General features: G+C 29.5%; 3 protein-coding genes across 8 annotated transcripts; 1 reads left to right on the top strand and 2 right to left on the bottom strand.

Annotated features, from left to right (window-relative positions):
* Positions 1-256: 256 nt before the first annotated feature.
* On the top strand, positions 257-10,714 carry LOC409322. Of its 5 annotated transcripts, none has more exons than XM_026446398.1 (17): positions 257-406; positions 1,350-1,576; positions 1,943-2,068; positions 2,349-2,534; positions 2,627-2,866; positions 2,936-3,040; positions 3,121-4,333; positions 4,709-4,823; positions 4,904-6,280; positions 6,408-6,650; positions 6,733-7,082; positions 7,215-7,479; positions 7,546-7,772; positions 7,889-8,130; positions 8,487-8,537; positions 8,794-9,289; positions 9,391-10,714. In XM_026446398.1, the coding sequence occupies exons 2-17, from the start codon at positions 1,412-1,414 to the stop codon at positions 9,729-9,731; spliced, it is 5,742 nt and encodes a 1,913-aa protein (XP_026302183.1). In that variant the 5' UTR covers positions 257-406; positions 1,350-1,411; the 3' UTR covers positions 9,732-10,714. The 5 variants fall into 5 exon arrangements, with proteins under 5 accessions (XP_026302183.1, XP_026302186.1, XP_026302187.1 ...); XM_026446401.1 differs by lacking the exon at positions 8,487-8,537 and adding an exon at positions 8,262-8,276; XM_026446399.1 differs by having other exon boundaries at positions 285-547.
* Positions 10,715-11,033: 319 nt separating this feature from the next.
* LOC551476 (probable asparagine--tRNA ligase, mitochondrial) lies at positions 11,034-12,866 on the bottom strand. Of its 2 annotated transcripts, none has more exons than XM_006568993.3 (4): positions 12,663-12,853; positions 11,954-12,525; positions 11,424-11,871; positions 11,034-11,349 (listed from the first exon to the last, which is right to left on the bottom strand). In XM_006568993.3, exons 1-4 carry the CDS (start codon positions 12,798-12,800, stop codon positions 11,089-11,091), a joined length of 1,419 nt encoding a protein of 472 aa, XP_006569056.2. In that variant the 5' UTR covers positions 12,801-12,853; the 3' UTR covers positions 11,034-11,088. The 2 variants fall into 2 exon arrangements, with proteins under 2 accessions (XP_006569056.2, XP_006569057.2); XM_006568994.3 differs by having other exon boundaries at positions 11,036-11,349; positions 11,954-12,529; positions 12,663-12,866.
* Positions 12,867-14,165: 1,299 nt separating this feature from the next.
* Positions 14,166-19,759, bottom strand: LOC409235 (neurotrimin). Its single transcript, XM_392759.7, has 10 exons — positions 19,579-19,759; positions 18,674-18,775; positions 17,713-17,931; positions 16,761-16,882; positions 16,550-16,691; positions 15,900-15,997; positions 15,062-15,364; positions 14,781-14,973; positions 14,637-14,690; positions 14,166-14,532 (listed from the first exon to the last, which is right to left on the bottom strand). The coding sequence occupies exons 1-10, from the start codon at positions 19,616-19,618 to the stop codon at positions 14,390-14,392; spliced, it is 1,416 nt and encodes a 471-aa protein (XP_392759.3). The 5' UTR covers positions 19,619-19,759; the 3' UTR covers positions 14,166-14,389.
* Positions 19,760-21,568: the final 1,809 nt, after the last annotated feature.

Below are 21,568 nucleotides of genomic sequence, written 5' to 3'. Positions count from 1 at the left end.
AACTCAATAAATTTGAATATTTTTAAATTTTATATTATTTTATCGTTTAATATAAATTTCTCTTATATAAATATCGTAACAATGAAAATGCACCTATATACTTCCATTTCGCCACTAGCGACACGCGCGGATAATTGTAAAATTCTGGTATACTAAGCAAACTAGTTGTATTCTATAAGGGAATATATGATTGGTCATTTACTAAAATTCAACCGACAGAGTAAGAAATTTGTCCAATCACAATGAGTATTACATATCTGTAATCCCGTTAGAAGGTACAAAGGAATGGTAGCCATTTTACGTGGATATCCCGTTTGGCGTAGCAGTAGTGTCCGCGTGATTATCGCGAAAAGTCAAAATAATCGTGTTTCGGGATATTTCTATTTTTTCGAAATGCGTTAAAAAGGTAAATGTAAACTAGTGTCACTTATAGTGTTCTTGATAAAACTCACTATAGAACGTGAAGTTATAATACTGAATGTCGTTCAAGTTTCTCGTCAAGCGTTAAGGAAATCCAGATGCGTGTTAGTTATTCGTATACACTTAGGTATTTGTGCTAAATTTCTAGAACGTGCATGGACATTGCAATAATAGTGTAATAAAAGCTTTTGGAAAGTGTATAATTGTTAAGTGAAAGAAAAAATCGATATGTATATGACGTCTCTCAATCTTTTGTAAAAAGATTTCAAGTAATATTATATAAATAGAATATAGTAATGTACTATTTCTGTTCAAGATGATGTTTTAAGTTAATTATTTGTGATTAATTTGTTTAGAACAACAAAATTTTGAATAATTGTATATGTATTCAATATTTTTAGTCTATATATTTATTCATTGAAACTAGCCTAACCAGAAAATCAAAAAATAATGCACAAAGATTTTGTATTAATTTCTTATTTATACAATAAATAATTTTATTTAAAATTTTTTATTTATTTTTTATGTATATTAGAATTTTCTAATATTTATTATATCACAACATAATAAACAATAATTATTTACTTATTTATTCAATTAATATTTTATTATTTCTTTTCAAAGTTATAAAAATATGTAAAATTTTAAACAATCAATATATGGATAATTTTTGTAATTTTATATTTTTTAATATTCTTATATTTAAAAATAAAATCTTTATTTTTAAAGAAGTTTTATATAAAATATTTTTCTATATTAAGAATGCTTTACAATAATTATTGAAGTTGCATCTTAAAATATTGATAAATTCTTGTCATTCAATATGTTACTTCAATAAAAAGTAAATAAGAGATTGTGTTTATTTTATTGCCTTCCTGTATTAAAAAACATATTAGTATTTTTAATGTCTATTTCTTTGTGTGTCACAGTTTGATTACCACTGTCAATTTGACGAAGATTTGTTGCATTTATCAACTGGCAACACAACATCATGACATCAACAAAATCTAAGGAAATAGCAGATGAGTACATCTCATCATTGTCTGATTTGACGATCAACAGTAAACCATTAATTAATATGCTTACGATGCTGGCTGAAGATAATATAGAACATGCACCAGCTATTGTTCAAGCTGTTGAAAATCATTTGCAAAAGGTTATTTATCTATTGTAATTAATTAAAATTAATTTATATTGTTATGTACTTTAATATTAATTTTGTATTATATATAAGAGAATAGGAAATCTTGGAAATCTATATGTTGCATTTTATTTCAAATATTTATAAATTATATATTGCTAAAAATAGTGAAGCTGTATTTCATACTTTTCCTTATTTAAGATAAAACAAAAATAAATAAAAATAAATAAAGTTACATAGATTATAATAAATTGCACAATACACTGTAATTATTTATATAATCACCTCTTCTTTTTTGTTTAATTGTATTTGTTATCTTTATTATGGTATGAAGTAATGACTAAAATTTGTTAATATAAATTATAATATATATTTTAATAGGTGAGAAGCGAGATCAAATTACCTGTTCTTTATTTGATTGATTCAATTGTGAAGAATGTTAATGGAGCATATTTGAATCTCTTCACTCAAAATATTGTAAACACTTTTTGCGGAGTATTTGAAAAGGTATGTTTTCTAATTAATATGTGTAAAATGTTTTTAGAGATGTCTTATTATATTACAAAGTTTAATATCTTGATATTATATTTGTATTTTAATAGAATACAATTGCAAATACAAAACTGCTTTATATTCCATAGGTCTATAAGATAATTATTTAGTCAATATCGGGTTATTGTACTTTTATTTTTATACTCTTTAGTGTAAAGCTAACTTCTTATAAAAAGAAAAAAAAAAAGAAATATGAATATAAAAATCAGAATAATATGAATATATGAATGTACAGGTGGATGAAAATACAAGAGCTAGCATGTGGAAATTAAGGCAAACCTGGAATGATGTATTTCCAGCAAAGAAATTATTTTCTTTAGATGTACGAGTGCAAAGTATTGATCCTGCCTGGCCAATCACTGCCTCTCCCACTAGTGTTTCTTCGGGATCTATTCATGTTAATCCTCGTTTTTTTTCAATGGTTAGTTTAATTAACTTCATGATAGATATAATTCTAAACATAAAAAAATATATATATAAAATAAAAGATATATGTATTTTTATTACTTCTAGCCTCAACAATCAGCAACATCTATTGTCTCACAACCAATTGTAGCACCTGTTAAGCTTCCACCAGGTGATCCAGTAACACCTACAGAAGCAGCAATGCGAGAACAATTATTAAAAAAACAACGAGAACTGATAGAATTGCAAAAGAAAAAAATTGAATTAGAATTACTTCAAGCTAAAGCTAATTTAGAACAACAACAACGACAACTTGATAAACAAGCTGGGAATTTAAAAGCTGAATTGGTAAGTTATAAAATGTTTTTTAATTATATATTTGAATTATAGTTAAATTTTGTTTATTTTTATTTATAGGTGACAGTTACAACACATATTACGTCAAGCACAGAAACTATCACACAAGGGAAACTTGTTGCAACTACTGTGCCAAGCCAAGCACCCAAACAAGTAGCTAAACAGGTAGTTATTCAATAATTATTTAAATAATAAAACTAAATTATTTTATAATATATCATTTATTTATTTTTTTTAATTTTTAGTTTCCAGCAGCAACAGCTTCGCTTCTAAAAAATGCAGGAATAAATAATGGCCCACGAATTGCACCAGCTAGTAGTATAGCAGTGGCATCAGCTAAACCTGTATCTCGTGATCCAAGATTAAAGACTACCTCGGTTCAAGATATATCAGTTTCAAGTGTGGATCCTCGTCAGCGAATAAGTACACCAACTCAAAAGGATTCGCGGGGTGAAGCCCAAGCGCAGTTAGCAGCAAATACAAACACTGTACTTTCAGATCAATTAAAACAGCAGATACTTTCGAAACAGGCTGTGACTAGCACTATCAACAAGTCTCCGACAAATCTTGCCGGCTCCGATACTGCGACATTAAACGCTAGTAATAACAATAATGCTAATACGAACCTCAACAATAATAATAATAATAAAAATTTCAGTGGTAACGCAAATAAAGATGCTGTGTCGCATCGAACAAGTCAAAAGAAAGACCCTCGATTGTCTAGTAATAGTAGTGGTAACCTAAACAGTAATAGTTCCAAAGGTTCTCAAAATCTATCTGTGGGTAGTAATAGTTCTTTATCCGTGGGTAATAGAGGAGGTGGGAGTAACGATTCTAAGTCGAAAGATTCAAAGATTTCGAATTCTCGAAGTTCTTCGTCATCGACAATCGATAAATCTTCCGCTTCCTCAAAATCCTCGCATAGAAAAGTAGGTAATAAATCGCGATCTAAACAACCTCAAACATCTCCGAGTAAAATACCGAAAGTCGATAGAGATGCCAGTCCTGTTAGATCCAAATCTCGTGAAAAAGACAGTGGAGACAGTTCACCATCTTCGCGTACCTCTCCTCAATCCTTTCAAACCTGTAAAAATCGAAAAAAGAATACAAAATCGAGAAAGCGCAGTCCAAGCCCTCCATATAGAATTCCCAGGCGTAACGATGCAAAATCCAATTCAGTTCTAAATAATTCTGGTGGTGTTACTGAGGAGGAGCAATCTGGTTCATTGATAGTCTCTCCTCCTCATCCACCTACATTTAAAGAAATCAGACCAAATGCTAGACAAAGAAATTACGTAAGGCGTAATAAGGATGGCAGTCTTAGTCCCGAACGCTCTCCAGCAAATGCTGGAAACGTTCAAACTGCTGTGGAACCAACTGTGGAATCATCCAGCAAGGATGAAGATTTGAGAGCAACTCTACCTCTTCCAGGTGCAGCCACTTCGGTATTAGAAAAGAGTGAGTTAATATCTTACGTTTTTCAGTACAAATATAAACTATTTATAAACACATATCAAGTACTTTTCATTGTTTAATGGTGAGTTACTTTATATGATGTATGATTCCTATAATATCCTTAATCCTAAATATTGAGTGTCAAAAGAATTTCAGCTGCAATATTACTCTAAATCTTTAAGGGTGAAGCATTAAAATATCTTATTTATAAATAATATATTCTTTATTTCTGTTTCGAACAAATATTTTTCGTTTTTCAAGATATAAAACTAGCATGCAAAAGAGGATGCAATGATCCTATATATTGGTAAAATTAAATATACATATAATACTTGTATAATATTTAGTTATTTCACTTTATTTCAAAATTTTTTTCAGAAGAGGACTTAGATTTACGTGTATTACCACCACCAGTTAATACCAACAAAAGACAAACTTCAGAACACATGGAATCTGCTTTAGCAAAGAAAACAAAAGCTGAAAAATTTGATGCGTGTGTATTTTTGTTTTATTTTTTCTTTTCAATTATACGAAGTATTATTCTTAATTAATATAAATTTTTTTATTTTATAGATTATTTGGAAATGAAGATGTTGATTTACGAACATTGACTCATCCTAAAGCTGGACGGCCACCTACACCACCTCCACCTGTAATATCTGGTGAAGATGGTAAAGATAGTTGGGCAAAATTAAAAACACCATCAAAGAATGATAGAGAAAAACAAGCTAATAATAATGATGATAAGCGGGATAACAGAGATCGTAACAGAGATAGATTGGGTAGACTCAGGCTTTATAACAAACTTCCAGATGATCCTAAAGAAAGAAGGAGAACATTATCAAATGAAGATCAAGATAATAGATCAGGTCGACGGGGTCGAGAAAATGATAAACCTGAAAAAAATGAGGATAGAAATATTGAAATAATAATGAAACAAGCTGCTGAGCAGTTAAATCAAGGTACTATTACTAAAACTCAATATAATACTCTTATTCAAGAAGTTTTACATATGAGTGAAGATCGAAAATTAAGAGCTGCACAACGGAAAGAAAAGGAAGTTGGTTCTATTGTATGGGAAAAAGGTGTAAATTTAGATATAACAGGTTCATCAGATCGTACATCTACATTCAGTCCTTCTGCTGATAAAGAAATGATTAGAAATAAAGATCATCCTATTGCAAGAAATCCAAATGGTCCTAGATGGCAAACTCAACCTTGGCAACAACCAGGACCATGGGCTCATCCACCAGGACCTCCATATGGTGGTCCACAAGGACATTTTAATTCAGATTTTAGACCAGTTGGTCCATGGCAGAATCCAAGACATTTCGGTCCAATGCGACCAGATTACCAATATCATGGAGGTTTTAATCATACTATGGGTCCAAATCCTCGTTTAGGACCTGGAATGATGGGACCTATAGGACCGAATGGGCCGCTTATGTCAAATTTATTACCTAATGGCCCGATCGGACCTATGGGTAATCCACCTATGTCATTATCTGGAATGAATGGACCTGGAATGATAATGAATAATGGACCAATGACGAATCTTATATCAAATCCAAATATGTCTTTGAATGCTTCAAGAAATGTATCACCAAGTTCATCTTCAAAATATGACCTTGAAGATAGTGATCAAAATTATACCACGACAATGATAAAGAATCCAAATCCTCATAGTCGTGAATTACCACCACCAGATCCAAAATTATTGGATGAAATTGCAAGAGATACTATGAAATCTATAGATATAGATATACAACATATACCACGTGAAATTAGATATTATGGTCAAACTGGAGTTGTTTTTATGAATTGGGACGATCCAAGAGAAATCGGATTTCAAGACGGTATACGACGAGTTTTAATTGACGATAAAATCACTATAACTTGCGCATTTAATGATCAATACAAAGAATTTATTTATGAAGGTGAAGTTCATCGGTATGTACAAAATCGGTTTATATAAAAAAATATTTTGTTTTGTTTTTTGTTTTATTTATTTATTTTTTGATTAATTAAAAATATTATTAATATTTATTTAAACTTTATTTATTATTATTATTTTCAGAATTAAGTTGGGTGCGCCGACACGAGAATTATATATTGATGATAAATGGTATGAATGTTATTTCGGTGGTATGCCTGTAACAGTAGATCTTGGTGGTAAAAAGGTTAGTGTCAAATTGGAAGGACCTCCACCCCTTGTTAAGATTGGTACTGTAAAGAGAACAGACTTAGTAGTTGCCAAAATTAATCTTATTATTAATGCTCGTAATATGGTTCCTGTATTTTTAGATGCAAAACCTCAAATGTAAGTTATATTCATATTTTTATAAGTAGTAATTTAAAAATATATAAAACAACATTTTAATATATAATAATATCATTTACAGATTTGAAATTGAAGGAAAACCTCATACGCTTGAATTTATAGATTCATTACAAACAGTCCTTTTAAATGGACGACCATTTAAAGTAGAATTTGGAGGATTACCTAAGCCTATTATAGTCAGAGATAAAAAACATTTTATAAGATTTTCGGTATTACCTAGAGGTGTCCGACCAGGATATGTTAAGATTGCAGGTATGAAAGGTGAAGAACCTATTGAAGCACCACCTACCCCACCTTTATTGACACAAAAACCGAAAGTGGATACAGCTTCTACACCAACGCAATTCTCCGCCGTTGAACATGAATCAACATCACAAGATGGTTCAGATCTTAGATCTACTCCTAAACCGGGTAAATATTATATTTATAAAATGGTATATCTTATGCAAGTAATATTAATATGTAATAATATTTGAAAGAAAATAATATATTTTTTTACGTAATATTGCATTAGACTTGTAGCGAAAATTTGTTTTGTTCCAGATTTACAATTAGATATGTTATCTTCTGCTTTGCCTTCTGCAATGGCACCATCATCTGGATTATCATATCAAGCTGAACCAGCAGAAAATCCACCTGCAGCTGCTCCACCATTATCATTGCCATTGAATATGAATGAATTGTTCCAGAGATTAGTTGAAACTGGTATTGTATCAAATCTCTCTGAACAAAAAAAACAAGAAGAGGAAGAAAAGAAAGAACCAGAAATTATTCCAGTTTCATTTGATAAACCAGAGACACTTAAAGTGTAAGTATTTTAATAAAATAATTATTAAGTCAATTTTTTTTTAATTGAAAATATTCTTTATTTTAGTAAACAACCAGCTATTGCAGCAGCACTATACAGTGGTATGCAATGTAGTTCTTGTGGTGCTAGATTTGCACCGGAATTGGCAACTCGATATAGTCATCATTTAGATTGGCATTTTAGACAAAATAGACGAGAAAGAGATTCTGCAAGGAAAGCTCATTCACGACCTTGGTATTACGATGTAAGCGACTGGATACAGTTTGAAGAAATTGAAGATTTAGAAGATAGAGGTAAAAAATGATTAATTAATGATTATTTTCTTTTTTAATATATATATATATATATATATATATATATAATATATTGTGTAACGAAATATCTAATTATACTTACATTATTGCAATAGTACAAAGTTGGTTTGAAACTGAAAAACAAACAGCTGATACAGAAGGTATTACTGCAGAGGATTCTCCTCAAGAAGCTGCACAACCTAGTGTTCCTACTGGAACTGATGAAGATTCCAGATGTCAAGTGTGTCATGATGCATTTGAACAATTTTATAATGAAGAAAAGGAAGAATGGCATTTAAGACCAGCAATTAATTTTGAAGGAAAGAATTATCATCCATTGTGTCTCGATGATTACAAGGTTGGTTTTGTCTTTTTATACACATATTTTCAATATTATATTAATATTTTTTCATATTTTCAATCAATTAAATATCGATATAAATTTATTAACGAATTTTCCATTTGTTGCATTCTTACAAAAAAAAATAGGAAAAGAGTCTCGTGGTATGTGCTTTTTAATAATTCATATTTATATATTGCACTTCCAGACAATTTCCGCACTTATAGATATAGTGGAATTAGGCAGTGAAAGATGTAATGTAAATTCTGCAATATATATTTTATTTAATTTAGTTTTTCAATCTTTTAAATTATTTTTATAGAAATTATATACCATTTTTTTTTTATTATGAATTGATTTTTAACATTTTATAGATAAGTAGGAATAAAAGTCATACATGTTACATCACTGGTTATATGTATTCGGTAAGATTTGAGTTTTATTGAATACATACATTATTTTACGATATAAGTAATTTAAATTATTAATTCAAATTTTTTTATTTAATTTCATACAAATTAAAAGATGATAAAAAATATTATTTACATTAAATTTTGTTGCACGTTTATTATATTGTATATTTTTATTATATCATATATATTGTATATAGATATATTGTAATATTATATATTAGTTTATCAAAATTAATATATTAATACTCTATTCTTTTTACATCATTAGAGAGCTTTGGAAAAATCTGCATTAGCGCTTGAAGAAACAATTGAAGAAATGGAAGATGAAAAAAAGGAGAGCTCTGATGAAACGTTTATAGAGGATAATAAGACTGATGAATTAAGTGTGGAAGCATTAAATACTGAATTTGAAATAATAGAACCGTCGAATGATGTAATAGAAGATAATATAGAAGAAGAACCTGTTGAAAGAGATAATAAAGAGGAGGAAACTATAATTGAAGATAATATAGATTGTATTGAACAAAATGAAAAAATAGAAGAACAAGAATTAGAGTACAATAATAAAGAAGACCTTGATATAGAAAGTATAGAAAAAGAAAATATTGAAACAGAAATACCAGAAACGGAAAATGTGGATAAATCTTTTAAAAATATTAAAATTAAAGAGGAACCAATTGATGAACCTGAGGAACAATTAGAAGAAGAACAATTTGATTTTACTAATGTAGAAGTTAAAGAAGAACCTATTGAACCAGAACCAGGTATATATCGTATATTTAATATTATAATTTTTAATTTAAATTTAAAAAAGTTAATATATATATCAATTATCTAAAAATTTTTAAAATAATTTCATAAATAGATCCCGAAGAAAGTATAATAACCGAACCTGCAACAGTTGACACAACATATGCTGCTGTGAAGAGCTCTATAGACGGAAATGTAGAATTGGATTCTACACCTGCAGCAATTCCGACAGCACCATCTCGAATTAAAATTAATATTACGAAACCATTATGTATTAATAAAGAACCTGAAGAATCAAAGGAAAAAGAAAAATCTATAATTGAAACATCTACTGAAGAAATAATAGAACCTTTGGTGCCTGCTTCTATTAAACCTGCTTTACAAGGTAGAAAACTTTCAAATTTACCTCCTGTGGAAAGAGGGCAAGAGTTATCAGGACTCTGCTCAATTATGTAAATAGTGTACGTAATGTATTTGAAATATGTATGTGCGGGAGTGTGATTTGAATGAATTTGTTTAGTGCTACTTAAAATTAAGTATTGATGCATTGTACATCATATTTGTGCAGCTTATATCACGTGATGTATAATATTATAATTTGATTTTTTTTTTAAATTATCATTATACCATTCATTTTTCTGTATTTTACTTTTCTATTTTTTTCAATGCATATGCACAATTTTTATCTGAATATTTCTTTGATCTACTAATGTGGTATAAAAAATTAATCACATTCATTTACTTTCAAACATCACGTCGTATAAGTTAAAGGATATGTGTTATAATGTGTGACTGTATAAGTGTATGCGTGTATTTAGTTTTTAAATTTTAATTAAGGCGAAAAGAGAACAAGAACTGTACATATTTAATATAATCAGTTTAGTTAGAAGCGAGATATGATATAGTAGCATTCCTAATAATATCGAGTGCAATCGTGTTTCATGACAGAAAAATGTCAAAAATGTAATACTGATATGCACAAGACTAACTGAAAATTTCATACCGTTTGTACTTTGTAAAAACATTTAAAAGGTATTCGATACATTGTTTTCTAGAAGCATCATCTCCTATTTGATTTTACAAAGCACGAAAACGAGGTCTCATAAAAATAATGAATGATTAATCAATTTAGTTAGGTGTACAAATTGTGTGATATAAAATTGTTGATTATAATGTACATAATACCAACACAAAAATAATCCCGATGATATTGGGTAAAAAAGAAAAACAGTTACTACTAGAAAAGGATTATTTTGTTGTATAAAAAAAATCTTGTTAATTATTCGGGGTCTGACTTCCTTTGGTTGCTTATTTATGATCCTACTAAATTTACCTCTCTAAAATATCCTTTATGATAATCGCTATTGCTGAATAACTTTAGAAGTTTAAATTTTTAACTATAAAAAATATTTGAACAAATAAACAGATAATAATAAGAAGTTACACTTTAGTTGAGATTTGTCTCGGTATTTAATAAATCTTATTTTTAGAAAAAATTGATTTAAAGTTCGTGTTCTTTTCTTATCCTTAATATAATGATTTTGTAATACTAGAACATAATAAAGTCTAAAATGAATAAAGTTATATTTTAGAACACAATATTATAAGTATTTATTTATTTAAATATTCATAAGTAAAAAACAAAAATTTTTTATTTCCATACATTATGACTTTATATAAATATTTCCTTATTTTCTTCTTAGAAGAAATTTTATTTTATATTATATCTTATAATATTTATTTTTTTTTGTAAAATATAATATGTAATAATAATGATAAATAAATGATAAGTAAAATAGTTTTAAAATTCTATTTATAAATTGCAATTATGAGGCCATCTTGGAAAAGGAAGAGTATCCTTAATATTTGGTATATTAAAGATATGTTGTAAAAATCTTTCAAATCCCATTCCAAATCCTCCAGTTGGAACATTGCCATATTTTCTGAGTTCTAAATACCAAGAAAGATCAGATGCTGGAGGTAACTTTAATTTCAATTTTTCATAATTATCTTCACGTAAACTGCCTCCTACTAATTCGCCTACAGTAGGTACTAAAAGATCTATTGCAGCAACCTTTAAAAAAAAATATTATAAATATGTATCTTTATAATGATTACATTTAACATATTCAGTATTATTATACTTACTTTTGAAGCATCATCTTTACATTCTTTCATATAAAAAGGTTTGCTTTCTTTTGGCCAATTTATAATAAATATTGGAATATTATCATTATATTTCACTAAAAATAATTCATGTTCTTTAGATAAATTTGTTCCAAATTTAATAGGAGTTGATAAGGAATTTGCATTATTTTCTAGAATATTAATTGCTTCATCATATGTTATACATATAAATTTTTTATTTAACCAAGCCACTTCACAACCACCTATTACATGTATATCTGCAGCACCTTTTTCAAATACATCTTTAATAACATATTTTATCAATGATTCAATTTCAATCATTATATCATCAATATTATTAATAAATGCTAATTCAGCTTCTAACATATAAAATTCAGTTAAATGTAATCTTGATTTAGAATTTTCAGCTCTGAATGATGGTCCAAAAGTATATACTTTTGTCAATGATCTAAAATATATAATATATAATTTCTCATTATTTGTTTATTTATAAAACTTTGTTTATTTATAAAACTCTATAATTTATTCACCTTGCTATTGTTTCTAAATGTAATTGACCAGAAACTGTTAAAAATGCCTTAGTATTAAAATATGATTCTTCTTCCGACATATTTTCTTTTTTCATTGATTTTAATAAATTTTCACAATGTGGTTTTACTAAAAATAATTCACCAGCACCTTCACAGTCATTTGAAGTTAAAATTGGTGTATGTACATTAATAAAATTTTTGCTTCTTAAATAATTTTCAATACTTGCAGTTGTCATATCACGTAATCTTAATAAAGAAGAAAATCTTCTAGTTCTTGATCTTAAATGCAAAAATTGTCTAATATAATCCATATCATAATGCTTTCTTGGAGCAAAAGGATACCCATCCATAACATCACATGTACCAATTATAGTAACATTATTTGTATGTAATTCAATTCTACCATTTGGACTTAAGACTAATTTTCCTTCTGCTATAATACTACTTCCAAAACTTAAGTTATCTGGTTTATTGGATTTTGGTATAACAATTTGTAACATTTTAGGAGTTGATCCATCCGTAATATCAATAAAAATATTATTTTTCATCTTTCTCACTGCATGAATCCAACCCTATCTTTAATAAATTGAAAATTTAATATATAATAAGATATAAAAACATAAAATTCAATAATAAACTGTTTTAATATTATATAAAAAAAATATTAAATTAATGATTTTGAATTAAAAAATTATAAAATATAGCTAACCTGTACTTTTATATTTCTTCCTATATTAGTTTCAGAATTGTCTTTATATATTTGCAACATACTGTGAATATTGCATTTTGAGAATTTAAGATTAACAAATAAATTTCTGTTAAACTTAAATAATGTTACAAGTGACATTTTTTGTATTTAAAACACACTTATAATAATATAGTAAAGCTTCACAAATGAAATATAAATATAGATGAAGTAAGTATTGAATACTATTAAATAATTAAAGTATGATGTTTTGAAATACGATCATATTTATAAATGTACATTATAAAATGTCGAAAATTTTGTTCTCTCATTTATATTTTAACGCAATGAATTTAGAAATTATATTTAAATATAAAGATAAGATAAATAGGATAAAAATATTGAAATTGGCGCCATTTTCATTAACGTCAATAATAAGAGAAAGATTAAAGTAGGATAAAAATTGACCAACAACATCATCTTTCGAATGCTAAATATCTTTTCAAAGATAGGATAAAGAATTAAGAATCAACTTCATTTTTTAAATACTTCTAAAAAGATTTTTTGGAGAGATATTTTTGATATTCAAGAGATAGCGCTAATAGTCAATTCTCTATTCTTTTTGTTTTATTTTCTATCTTTGTCTATTTAGTTTGCAACACTTTAAAAATGGCGCATATTTTTATTCGCATATTTTTATTCTATATTTTCTATCTTTTTCTTATTATTTATTTTCTTTGTCTATATTTGTTCTGAAAAATTTATGTATTTAAATTTTGATATTTCATTAGAAGAATTAATTAACAATCTGTATCATTTTATATAACAAATGTAGTAATTGAAAAACGATGAAAAAAAAATAAAAAAAAGAAAGTTAGTAACTTTTATGATTTTATTAAATTTACTCTTTACTTTTTACTAAATTTTCATGAAATTATCAATGTATATGTAATTATCTATATTGCATAAATACGAATATTTATAATTAACTTATATATATATGTATTTATACGGGAAATATATAATATGTAAATAAATTTTGCTTTCATAGCATTATATTTAAATCCATTTTCATAAAAAAATTTCACAAATTAATATTATTTTCATTATATTTTAAGAAAAAAATAATTAGCACATATATTATATGAAAATATTTATGAAAAAATTGCATTGCAGAAATTATTTTTAAAATCTATTGATTATTTTTTGAAAAAAAAAATTTGTAATTGAATTAAATATAATTTCTATATTTATTTTAAATCATAGAACATATATTTTTTAAATATATTATTTTATAAATATTCACGTTTCAAAAATATATACAATATTAAAACAATTTTATAATAATTTATTTATATAGAATTAATTGATACTAAATATTGTTAAAATAACTGGGTTATCGTTTTATATATAAAATATTATAATTATTAACAATTGAAAGATTGATTATTATTAATAAATAAAATTAAACATTATAAAATATATTTAAATGATTAGGAGTATGGGTATGAAAAGAGAAATATCTAATAAAGATATTAGCAGAGTTTAATAATTCAGAATATGACTTATTCATTCAAAGTGCAGGTTAAAATTTTTATTTACAATCTTAAAACTGAAATATCTTAACATTATAAAAATTTATCCTAATATAGGATACAAATTAATTTTTCTCCAACACTCTTTTCTTTTTCTCTTTTTTTTTTTTTATGAAAGATATTAACTCATAAAACCTAATCTAATTAGTAAATATTTTATACTTTACAAAAATTTACATTAAAAGTATACAATATGAATATCATTGTCATTGTTATCGTGATTTTTGCTTGGATAAAAGAAGATTTACTTCTGTCAGTATCTAAAGGAGAATGTTGCGATATCGATGCAAGTTGCACAGCTACGATAAAAAAATTTCACATTTCGTTATTATGTATATTATAATGTATTATAATTATTAATTATATATTATAATTAAATAATTTAACCGAGATTTTAAATTACCTGGTACTATTGTATCCTCTTGTATCGCGTTCGTTATATAATTATCCTTATTTGCTAAAAAAAATTATACAGGTCACGAAAACATGTAAATGAAATGAAATTATTTACAAGTCAAAGAAAAGTTCACTTATTTTTATTACTTACAAGCGCCTTCTGTAGCAAATCTTATTATTTCCGACGGTTTACTCCAACCATAACGATTTTTCGACAAAACGAGCGCCTCATAATGCGTTGCTTCTTCTAATCCCGTCAATTTGAAGGAATACGTGTGAATGTAACTATTTCCATCGCTGCCACTGGGTATATATAATTTACGCCATTGTCCAGGAACGCCGTTCTAAAAATTGAAAAATTGAAAACAAATACAACGATAAAATACCCATTTATTCTACGTTACGATCGATTAAATCCTATTAAAATCTTACCACATATTTACGAAATTTAAATTCGTATTGTACGATACGATTGTAACTGTGAACCTCCCAGACGAAATTGTACGAAGTCTTAGACAAACTGTGCGAAGTCTTTTTAAAAACTGCCGGATTCGCAATGCCCGATAATTCGACCGCCGCTTCCGTAATTCCTAAGGAATTCGAAGCTCTGCATAGATAGAAACCATAATCTGTCGTCCTGACGTTCCTTATTACCAAACTATGATCGCTGCCCGCGTTATGTTTCACTATCCTCGATGAATATTTCACGCTTTTATTGTTGAAATACCACTCCACCTGAAGATAAAATTTTAGAATGATGTAAAAGTGTAAAAAAAATCATATCACTCTTGCTGTTATATTTATCCATTAGTTAAAAATCATCCGATGAGAAAATTGTGAAATTCGGCAGAACAACACTGCGATACATTCTTCGAGAGAAGTCTAGGAGAAATGCTGCGTCAGCAATGAATTTAACCTTAGTAGCTATTTTTCGTAAGAAGTATCGCGAGTCACGTTTCCCGCCAATCGATTTGTCACACGTTACCGCTTCTAAGGGATAGATTCACAGAAATTGCTTCACAGATAATACCATTATGCCGAACGAATAACTCGTTAAGAAACCGAAGATGCCGAAATAAAAATGAAGAAATTCCTTTTTTCACGATGATGTCTAATGAAAACGAATTCAAAAGTGAAGGCAGGAAGTAATTAAACGATAACGAAGGTATTCCTAGTTACGTTAGTCTCGACTCTCCAAACCCATTATTGTTCGAACTGTTAATTACTAGCGTCGTAATTACATCGTTCGTAGTCTTGCAAAACTGCTCACCGTTGCCTCTGGCCAAGCAGTAACCCCACAATGCAGCTGCACTCGTATCCCAGCGGGTGCATGCATCCATGTTTTCGTCATCTCGATTCTAGGTTTGTCTGTCGATCAATGATTGAAACAAATATTGATCCGATAAAAGAAAAGGAACTTTGATTATTTGATATAAAACAATTTTAATCATTTTTTTCAATCATTCAAATCATTTAAATTACAGGTTAAATAATTAAAAATATCCGCATGTTTTGTGGACTAACTCTATTACGTAAATGTAAAATATTTATCGAACATACGACTCGTGATTTTTAATTAATATTAGAATTGTAAATTATGTATTGTCTTGTAAATTACGCGTCAACAATTTAACATATTTGAGAATAGAGACGCTACAATTAGATCGTGCGGACATTTGATTGGAATACAAAAGAGAAGAATGTAATTTCCTAATTTAATTACAATCGTTTAACAACGTATGCAGGATGGTACACGCTGCTATTTCCGTGCATACATATATAGGCGTATATAAAATCGATTAAAGTCGATTACGTAGGTGGATCACAAATTTGCGTCACAACCGTGCAATCATAATAAAATATAATTTATCGTTATGCAATCACGTGGGATTATAAGAAATTTGACAAAGTGATACTTACACCTAACGTGCAAATCTATGGTGGCCATGGCTGGTTCGCCAACGTCATTGTTTGCGACGCAAGTGTATCGACCAGCATCGCTCGGGCTCTCAGCGTGGAATCGTAGACGTGATCTATCGTATAAAAGTGGTATTTCCCCGTCCTATTAAAGGGATAAATATTTTTAAGAACCGTTTTTGAACCAATTTTTTTTATTTCTCATTTTCCTTACCTTATTCCTCCAAGTAATGATCGGAACTGGAACACCTTTTGCAACGCATGCCATATCTACTTCTTCATCCAAATTCACTTCCAGTTTACCAGATTCTGGTATTGGATGGACGCTAGGTGGATCTGCATATATTCAAAAATATATAATATTTTTTTTCTCATTCTTTATATTCTCACACTCGATACAAATTCTTTTCCCCATTGAAAATTTTTTCGTATTAAATAAAAATGATAAAAATAACTGCTAAAAATTTTTTAATCGAGATATTTAAAAAACTATTTTATGAAAGCGTGCAAATCTTTGGAATTGAATTCTATAGCTTCTTTCCAACAGATAAAAACGACAAACGGATAATATTAATTGAATCCGAATGACTATATATAAATATATAGATATTCCTCTAAGATTTGGAAAAATTAGAAAATTCAATTGCATCGACAAATAGTCGAGCTAGTTAGAATTCTTCTTTCTTTTAGAAGATAAAGAAATCTGCGTTTAGTTTCACGAAATGGAAGCAAAATCTTTACGATTGGAAAAACTCCACGGAGAATTTGAAAATTCTGGGGAAACTTTTTTGAATTTGTTTGAGAAACGATGTAGAGCTCGAATAGCAGTTTCGGGTCATCCATAATTTCAACGACGATAGAATCGATATCTGTGTTTAACTTTCCTACAAAACACACATCATATTCTTCAACCTTCTTCAACTCTATCTCTTCTGAATTTTCGATTTCGATTTAATTTGTTACTCTTGATTGATTCTTTCCAACCAATTAACGATATATATATATAAAATATTATTAAGCAATTTAAACATCAGGATCGAATTATAAAATTTCAGATGATTGAACAAGAAAATGTAAACGATTGAAATATCTATAACGGTGGGTGTACATCCACAAAGTGAAAATCTCTTTCGGATAAAATTTGATCTCAATACCGATCTACTTACACATTACTTCAATCTCGTGTACTTGTGTGGCATGTCCCCAGGGAGCTGGTCGAGACGCTTGGCATACATATTCCCCGGTATCGTTCCGTTTCACGTGGGAGACCTCCAAGCTTCTGTTTGAGTACATTTTAACTCTTTCAGGTGGTTCGTGTCGTGGTTCGCCGCTGTCAGCTAAAAGGATACCATCTCTCCACCACCTCACCCTCGTCTGCACGTTATCTAACCGTATACGAGAATAATATATATATATATATATATATATATATATATATATATATATATATATGTGGAAATTTTTCATCCGTTCGAAATTCCATTTAACGTCCAACATTTATGAATAAATGTATTATTTTCCCCTAATAAACTCGATTTATCGCAATAACCCGCGTTCGAATCGCGTATCCGGTATGCGCGCGTGGTTCCAGACCGATAAGCGATCGAATGCCTTTTCCCTGACCCAATTTATCCAATTAATCCTTAACTCAATGGAATATTAAAAGCGATCGATGGTTACGTTCCAGAATCCCAAGGATCCGCATAATCCGAAACAAAGTCTACAATTCGTATCCGATCCGTCTTAACCTATGCCCTTCTTATCGAAGTTGCGACAGGGTAAAGCAAATGGCTGACAGACAATCCAGTTAGGCGAAATCACCGATGACAGCTCGATCGATTGTACAGTAAATTGTTTGCGTTCTATACCTGTACACGAGTCAGTGTCTGCGAATGGACTGCTTAAGGAAATTAACATTGATCCTTGTCCGAAATTGCGACGTCGTTCTCTCTTTACGATCGAATTATAAAAATAAATATCATATTTATTTCAAAATTATTTTATTTTTTTTCCAAGTAACACACTGGGATATTGTTTTCGATATGTAAGTGTTTCGTTTTTGGATTGGATGGAAAACGACGAATGAAAGAAAAAAAAATACGTAAGAATGAGAAAAAAGGTACTTACCAAGATCCTCCACGTAACACGGAAGCAAAACTGTATCGTTTTCGAAGGTCTTTACCGTTGTAGGATAACTTTTAAATCCATTGTTCGCTGTCGCTCGACTACCTGTAACGATAAATAACTTAAATGAAGATAAATTCGTACCCCGAAAAATCTTGGAATTACACGTTACTGTAAGAGATCTTTCTTTTCCTTTCTTCTTTTAATTTTTCTTTTCGTTTAATTTTTCATCTTGCAAAAATATAAAAATCTGACTTTTAGAATTATATTGCTGCAAATTTTGCTTTTTAGCTTTCGCGAAAAGCAGTGGTACAGCCGCGGTGAATTCGTGAAAAGTTAAATGCAGATTTTCCATGCATTATGTATAAGCAATTTTCGTGGTGTGTGTGACAGCACTCAAGTAATGGAACACGACTACTTTCTTGTTCAAACGGATTGAATTTCCGGAAACATAGCGAATCATTTATTCTTCTTCTATTAAAACGAAAAAAGTGAGAAACGAAAAAAAAAAGAAAGCGAAAGAAAGGGGAAAGAGAAAAGAAGAAGGAAAGAGCGCGGGAACAGTTTTGCGGAAGTGTTTATGATTATAGAAACGAAATAAACAGAGCGGAAACAATCTAGCGAAATTTTCAGCGAAACTCGTGTAAAACTCATTTCCGCGCCCGTTGCACCACTATTTTTTCCAAGTAATAAATAATTATTTTGTCTCGATGTGGGCGAGAAAATATCTTAATGGGCGAATTCGATTAATTTGAATGAATTTAATCGAAGGAGGTAAGTAAGAGAGTTGAGAAATTTCGATGAAAATCGAAATCTTTGTATGTTTTCTTCTATATATGGGGATATGAGATACAATTATGGGGGGGATACATGTGATTGGTAAACTTGTGTGTAATTTTTCCGCTCACCTATGATAAAAATGCAAAGCATCCAGCCGAAAACCATCATGTTACAAAAACATGTATATACGTTTTACCACCCTCGTGTTACAAAAGAAACGAAGAATAGAAAATGATGGAGAATGATGACCGTGGTGTATACGCGTGTACTCTTCAACTTTTCACGAGACACTGATCTTTGGTTAAGGTGGTGATCGTATTCCATGCGATCTTAACTCACACACACACACACGCATGTACGCTCACGCACACTCGTCGTCCAGCGTAATTATGACCAGTTGGTCATTGTGTGATCCAGGGATGCTCATGTTGTCATCTAGAAAAACGTTTGTCACTTGTTCGAGAGAAGAAGAGAAGCAATGATATCTTGGAAGAAAATCTTAGAAAAAAATTATAAAATTATAGAATTGACATTGTAATTGTAATTTTTCTCTCTCAAATATCTGCCAATGTTCGATTCGAGTATATCGAGTGTATCCCCCGAAGATTGGAATTTTGATCAAAGGAACGTATTCAATCGATAATGCGTATTTACATGTAAGAGTACATGCGCACTGTATGACATGTTTATGTAAGAAGATTCAAACGAGAGGTTTCCATTCCGATTGAGAACCTTTGCGCCCTATTGCAACTGCTGTCACTACGTATTACACGCATAGGGTGTCCATCTACCAACACCAAAGGCATTCTTCTATAATTTGTTCAATTTACGCACCGACACGTACCATACATAGAGTCATTCATCGAGTTATCCATTAAATCGTTAATCTAATATATGAATCGACGGCCCCTTTTTAAAAGGAGGCGACAAATCGTGTATTATCCGTTGCAATTGTAAACAAATGAAAATTTCATTGTCACTGCTACGCCATCATTCGAGAGACAATGAGACGACGTTCGTGGTAGGAATGATAATAATTGTTCAATCGACAAAATGAAAGGAAGATGATTTTTTTTTCAGTAGCCACGAGATAAAACAAATTCTTTTTTTTCATTGTGATAACGTCTTTTTTTTTCTCCCCGAATTGTACAGCTTGGAAACGTGGTCGAAATAATCCAACAAATTAAGGATATTGATTTTAATTTCCCTTGATGGTAGAAATGTCAAAAAGAATAGAAAAATTAACGAATAAGGAGAGTAAAAACGTACCATTTTAAAATATTTTGAAACAGAATCGTGAGAAATTAACGATTCAACTTCTGTATAGAGATTACTTTTAATCGTCCTCAAATATCCTTAATTATTAAACGTAGGGTAAAGAGACATGAAAATTATTTTCACTCAAAACTGAATAGTTTCAATCTTACTATAAAACTTGGACTCATTATTTGAAATGAGATCGTTCGCAATTCGCAATAATTGGTTACGAGTGGCGCTTGACTTCTATCAGATGGTAATTCCATGGATCTTATTTAGATAATAGGTCGGCGCACAATTTTCACAATTGTATTAATCGCTTCGGAAATTCTGCTCTTTAATCCTTTGTATTCTTTACTTATCGTTCATTCACCGATTAATCCTGCCAATTTGTAATTTTCTTCTTGCCCTTGAATGCCAATGATAAACGAGACATATATGCACACGCAGAAGATTGTATCGAAGATATAAAAGTGGCCTGTTTAATAATGGGCATCATCGACGCAAATAATGCGACTGAATCGCATTGTTCGTGCATTGTGGTCCACGGTCTAACCAACGTTTCAGCTCGATGCTGTTTGATAATATTAACCAGAATGAATTTCATTCAGATATCGACGTCACGGGGTAAACGGGGCAATTCATTCACGATGGCTAGACCTCTATAAATAACCGAAAATTAACGCGAGGTTTTGCTAAACGCCGCGCCGCGCGGCTCGATGTAACAGTTGAAACGTTTCGAATAGATCGGTGCGAACACGTTGTGCTTCAGTTGTGGCAGATTTATAAATTGGCCGTACGTTTTTAACTGTGCGACGGGAGATTAATCCAGAATAAAGAAACAATATGGTATAGAGTTTG

This window comes from Apis mellifera, linkage group LG2, assembly GCF_003254395.2.
Source record: "Apis mellifera strain DH4 linkage group LG2, Amel_HAv3.1, whole genome shotgun sequence".
Taxonomy (NCBI): domain Eukaryota; kingdom Metazoa; phylum Arthropoda; class Insecta; order Hymenoptera; family Apidae; genus Apis; species Apis mellifera.
The sequence above is the reverse complement of the archived record's forward strand: the minus strand, read 5'-3'. Positions and strand labels throughout refer to the sequence as shown.

What these genes read in the sequence shown, in the direction of transcription:
- LOC551476 (XM_006568993.3), bottom strand. Translation starts at nt 12,800, where the DNA reads ATGTCACTTGTAACATTATTTAAGTTTAACAGAAATTTATTTGTTAAT. An exon ending in CATTTAGAAACAATAGCAAG is followed by an intron (nt 11,872 to 11,953) that starts GTGAATAAATTA and finishes TATATATTTTAG; the next exon opens with ATCATTGACAAAAGTATATA. An exon ending in GTAAAGATGATGCTTCAAAA is followed by an intron (nt 11,350 to 11,423) that starts GTAAGTATAATA and finishes TTTTTTTTAAAG; the next exon opens with GTTGCTGCAATAGATCTTTT.
- LOC409235 (XM_392759.7), bottom strand. Translation starts at nt 19,618, where the DNA reads ATGATGGTTTTCGGCTGGATGCTTTGCATTTTTATCATAG. An exon ending in GTGTTACGTGGAGGATCTTG is followed by an intron (nt 17,932 to 18,673) that starts GTAAGTACCTTT and finishes GTATACGGTTAG; the next exon opens with ATAACGTGCAGACGAGGGTG. An exon ending in ATTTGCTACAGAAGGCGCTT is followed by an intron (nt 14,691 to 14,780) that starts GTAAGTAATAAA and finishes AATTTTTTTTAG; the next exon opens with CAAATAAGGATAATTATATA.
- LOC409322 (XM_026446398.1), top strand. Translation starts at nt 1,412, where the DNA reads ATGACATCAACAAAATCTAAGGAAATAGCAGATGAGTACATCTCATCA. An exon ending in TTTGCGGAGTATTTGAAAAG is followed by an intron (nt 2,069 to 2,348) that starts GTATGTTTTCTA and finishes ATGAATGTACAG; the next exon opens with GTGGATGAAAATACAAGAGC. An exon ending in TATGAAGGTGAAGTTCATCG is followed by an intron (nt 6,281 to 6,407) that starts GTATGTACAAAA and finishes TATTATTTTCAG; the next exon opens with AATTAAGTTGGGTGCGCCGA.